The sequence below is a fragment of the Pundamilia nyererei genome, unplaced genomic scaffold, assembly GCF_000239375.1.
Source record: "Pundamilia nyererei isolate P.nyererei 1_Seehausen unplaced genomic scaffold, PunNye1.0 scaffold00219, whole genome shotgun sequence".
Taxonomy (NCBI): Eukaryota; Metazoa; Chordata; class Actinopteri; order Cichliformes; family Cichlidae; genus Pundamilia; species Pundamilia nyererei.
The window spans coordinates 10,100-15,386 of record NW_005187620.1 but is presented as its reverse complement, the minus strand read 5'-3'; the positions used below and the strand labels follow the sequence as shown (position 1 = coordinate 15,386).

Below are 5,287 nucleotides of genomic sequence, written 5' to 3'. Positions count from 1 at the left end.
TTGGGCATGCACAGGATGAGTCACATCATTTGAAACTTAGCCCTGATTGGAGAAATTGGAAGTGTTACAACTGACCCACGTTACAACTATCCCCGGTCTCCCCTACTTGTATTGATATTTATGTCATGGTTAATTATTTAGTCCGTAATTATTTGTTAATAACGGACTAAATGTGTTACTGATAAAATCACATTCGCAAGCGCATTGCTTTTATTTTGAATTCGGGACTGAGTTTCTCTTACCAAAATACTTTACATATACACTTAAGGCAAAATAAGGCGGGGCTGCCTTGACTGCGCTTCTGAAAGTGGGTAGGGTCTGTTCACTTCCGACAATTAGCATTCCCTCCCCTTTGACTCAGCAGCCAGTTAAAATATGGATCTAAACACCATGTGATCAAATGCGAGCGCTGAAAACACCACACACCACGGATCGGTGTCTCAGTGTCAGAAGGCATTGAATGGAGTTTTTCTTTAGTAAGGGAAAGTGAAACTTAATTTATCTGGAAGAGAAATGGCGCATCAACTGATTCAGCTGGATCAAGAAAAATTGAGCTGTTCTATCTGTCTGGATCTCCTAAAGGATCCAGTCACTATTCCCTGTGGGCACAGCTACTGCATGAGCTGTATCAAAAACTGCTGGGATGAGAATGAAACACACAGCTGTCCTCAGTGCAGGCAAACTTTCACACCGAGACCTGTCCTGGTGAAAAACACTATGTTTGCTGATTTAGTGGAGGACCTAAAGAAAGCAGGACTTCCAGCTGATTCATCTGGTCATGCCTTTGCTGGACCTGGAGATGTGGCCTGTGACTTCTGTTCTGTGAGGAAGCGGAAAGCCTCCAAGTCCTGCCTGGTGTGTATGGCCTCTTATTGTGAGCAGCACCTCCAGCCTCACTACAACGTAGCTCCATTAAAGAAACACAAACTCATCGATGCCACTTCAAAGCTTCAGGAGAACATCTGCCCTCGCCATGATGAGGTGATGAAGATCTTCTGCTGCACTGATCAACGGTGTATCTGTTATCTCTGCTTAATGAATGAACACAAAAATCATGTCACAGTGTCAGCTGCAGCCGAAAGAGCTAACAAGCAGAAAGATCTAGCAGGGAATCGACAACAAATCAAGAACAGAATCCAAAACAGAGAGACGGATGTGAACCTGCTTCAGCGTGAAGTGGAGGCCATCAGTCTTTCTGCTGATAAAGCCTTAATGGAAAGCGAGAAGATGTTCAAAGACTTAATCTGTCTGATTAAGAAAAAAAGCTCTGAGGTGAAGCAGAAGATCAGATCCAAGAAGAAAACTGAACAGACTCGAGTCAAAGAACTTCAGGAGAAACTAGAGCAGGAGATCAGAGACCTGAGGCAGAAAGACACTGAAGTGGAGCAGCTCTCACTAACAGAGGATCATATCCATTTTCTTAAAAATTTTTCGTCAGTGACACATTTGAATGAATATACAAATTTACCGAGCACCTCCAACCACACTCTGCAGTACTTTCAAGGTGTGATCGCTGCTGTATTACAGGCCGGAAATAAACTGACGAATCTTCTGAGTGATGAATGGACAAAAATTTCACTTGCAGTGAACAAAGCGGACGTGCTACTGCCTCAAGAAGAACCCACAACTAGAGAGGAATTTTTGAAATATTCTTGTGGCATCACTCTTGATCAAAGCACAACAGAAACGTATTTATCACTGAGTGATAATAACCGAAAATTGCATGGAAATCAATCGTATGGAAATTACAGTGAAAACTGGCATGTTTGTAGTAAAGAGGTTCTGACTGGACCTTGTTACTGGGAGGTAAAATGGACTGGTGCAGTGACAGTAGGTGTTACATACATGTATAACTCCTGTTATGGGTCAAAGACTGAACGTGGATTGGGAACAGATCTCGAGTCTTGGGCATTGAAGCTTTCACATGGCAGTTATCAATTAAGACATAAAAACATTTCAACTTCCCTCTCAGGCCCTCAGTCTTTCACAGTTGGAGTGTATTTGGATCACAGAGCAGGTATTCTGTCTTTCTACAGCATCACTGAGACCATGAATCTCCTCCACAGAGTCCAGACCAGGTTCACTAAGCCTCTGTATGCTGGATTTTGGCTTCCACAGGATTCTCAAAACTCTCTTGAATTGTGTGAGTTGAAGGAGACAAGTGTTACTGAATCATGAGAATTCAAGGTCTGCCTACTGCCATTCATTAAAGTGTGAGTGTCCATGGCAGTTGACTTCATGGAGTTAATGTTTTATTTTTTTGTTTATGTTGTTATTTCCCGAACATTGTTTTTCAAGCTACTAAAATATTAACTTACAAGGGTACACTTATGTTTTATTGTTTTGTTGTGACAATAAACACAGAATTATATATATAATGTAGTTTGTAGTGTAATATGAAGTGTAAAGTATTTTCTATTTCATTGTGAATTTTCTTTTTTTTAATTGGTTCACCATAAATTAGAGTAGGTAGGTTTGCTTGTTTCAGTTTATTTTTATTGTTAAATATTTCATGGCAATTCAGTTTTCATTCGTTTTAGTCCTTTTAATTATTTAACAAAACTGAAGGACATCAGAACAGATGTTTTAATAGAAAATATACTTTATGACCTTCCAGCTCTCAAAAAATATTCAGAGCCTCATCAGAAATTTTTAAAAAGCTGATATCAGTAAACTGAAATTATTCTACAAAGCACAGTAGTTTTATATTGTAATATACTTTAATTTGACTATAACCTGCATTTGAACTTATAGTGGAGTTATATTTGTTTAGATTTTGTTTGATTGACTGTACTTTGTACAATAGAATGAGAAATGTGCACTTAATAAAGTTTCTGATTTCACAAAAAATGTCACTGGTTCTTTACCATTTAAAGTAGAAATAGATATATTTATATTTTATATTTTCTTTGTCCACAGTGAAATCAAATGTTTCATTTTTTAATGTGTACAACTATTCAACCATCTTTATTTAAGATAAATGCTTGTAAGAAAAAAAATGTAAAAACCTACAATCTAACCAACTACTTATGTTTTTTATAACTCATCATTCTGCAAGCAACCACTCTGTAGGCAGTTACACAAATGTGTACTACTACATTACTTCTAGAACTAATGAAGTGTTAAATGGTCTACTGAGCAGTGTTTTGTCTTCCATCGGATGCCTCTGAGGAATCAAAAGAACTCAGTGAAGTGTTGATATTTACATGGTAAGATTGGTTAACAGGGCTGTTGGGGATCTGAAGACAACATGATGATGCTTGATGACTTTAGTAGTGTTGATCTTCTGAACTTTTCTTCTGAAAAGTATATGTCTACCAAGGTTTATTGTGAACTTTTACAATAAAACTGTGCACAGTGAGCAGCAAAATAATATGAAAATAAACATATTTTTTCACTGAAGAGAGATTATTATATTAACATGTAAATTGGAGGATGAAACAGTTGGTGACAACTTTACCTTTTTTTATTTCACCAAATATTAATATAGCCATTGTTTATTTTCATTCAACTATAAGAGGATTGGTAGCATTGTATCTTTTGACTGAACAAATTCCAACATTCTAGGGAAAGCTCTGAGACAAATTGTGTATGTACATTAACTGTGCCTTGTGGGACTCTTGTAGAAAAAAACTGAAGATCTCGACTGCTGTTCTGCAGCTTGTAAAAACCATTCTGAAATTGCTGCATATGGCTTTTCATAAATTAAGTTTGGATCAGGTTTTTGTTGTGCACAAAAGCTGTCGTGTCAGAGATGACGGCATTAGAGCAGGTACTCAAAATAGCAACTTGTGGATTACTTAGCTGCTCTAATGCTGGGTTTTGAACACTGGCCATTATGATTATAAATCTCTAGTTGTTTTCTCTTTCTTTCTTTTATTAACCCATTTCTCAATTGTTTATTCCCGTGCTACCAAATTATGGAGGTAAATATTATACATTTTAATTTAAATTAAAATTCTGGAGAAAGAAACATTGCATTTACTACACACTCTGAATTACACAATGTTGAAAAATACAAGTATATCTGATTTGAGAATGAAAAAACAGAAGAAAAAAATGTTTATGTCATTGCTGTGTGCAGGCAGGCAGGGAAAAGGACCCAAGATGCGGACTCACAGAGGCAAGAGTGAAACTCAAAACAAACAGCTTTATTGCCAGTTGCAGATTAAACAGGAGACAACTATACTGGGAAAACAAACTAACGAGCAGGTAAACAGGTTAACAGAACACACAGTGAAGGTTGATTGTACGATGCAACAACGAGCAGGGGAAGACAGAGACACTAAATACAAGAGACGAACAGAACTAAGAGGAAACAGCTGGGAGACAGGGCTGACGCTAATTACACTGACGAGACAGGGGGAGCACAAACAGAACACACTGACAGAAGACACAAACCTTCAAAATAAAACAGGAAATGCACAGACTGGACTCAGAGATGCGGTACAGACAGAACAGAGGGAACACATGGGCAGACACAAAACAGAGGGAGCGCCAAACCTCTTGAGAACCAAAGGGTGTAAACCCAAAAACACAATCAGCATTAACTAAAACAAGATAATAACAAAAACAAAATAATAATATTAAAAAATAAACACAAAACGCTGGGTCAAATGACCCAGTGACAGTTTAAGATGTACAGAATATGGACAGTGTATCTGGAAAGTATTCCCAGTGCCTCAATTGTTCCAAATTTTGTCATGTTACAGATTAAATATAGTAAAGTTATTTGCATACGAATTTATATTTGTGCGAGTTTTTTCTGCTAATGTTACAACAAAATAGTGGTTAAATATAAACTATATAAGAACTGAATGTATCTATAAAAGGTTCATCTCTAACAGGTGCAGGACAGATAAACACATCTCAACAAGTAGCACACAGAAAAAGACAGAGCATCAAATTTCACTATTTTATGTTTATTCTCTTCTTGAGGTCACACACCTCAGCAGTGTGTCCAGCACTTTGTGGAAGCCACAGTCCAACATGGAGAGGCTGAGTGAAGCTGGTCTGGACTCTGTGGAGACGATTCATGGTCTCAGTGATGCTGTAGAAAGAAAGAGTTCCTGCCCTGTGATCCAAATATACTCCTATTCTGGAGGACGGAGGGCCTGGGATGGGAGTGGGAATGTTGTTGTGTTTGAATTCATAACCGCTGCCTGAAACTGTTAATGACCAGGATTTGTCATTCAATCCAAATCCACATTCCTCTCTGGTCCCTCTACGGCCGATATCCTTGTATGCAACAGCTACTCCAACCATCCCGTTGCACTTCACCTCCCAG

General features: G+C 38.1%; 1 protein-coding gene across 1 annotated transcript; it reads left to right on the top strand.

The window, feature by feature from the left end:
• Positions 1 to 513: 513 nt before the first annotated feature.
• Positions 514 to 2,178, top strand: LOC102205207 (tripartite motif-containing protein 16-like). Its single transcript, XM_005748352.1, has one exon. It carries the CDS (start codon positions 514 to 516, stop codon positions 2,176 to 2,178), a length of 1,665 nt encoding a protein of 554 aa, XP_005748409.1.
• Positions 2,179 to 5,287: the final 3,109 nt, after the last annotated feature.

Bases quoted from the DNA above. Each gene is read 5' to 3' on its own strand.
- LOC102205207 (XM_005748352.1), top strand. From the start codon at position 514: ATGGCGCATCAACTGATTCAGCTGGATCAAGAAAAATTGAGCTGTTCT.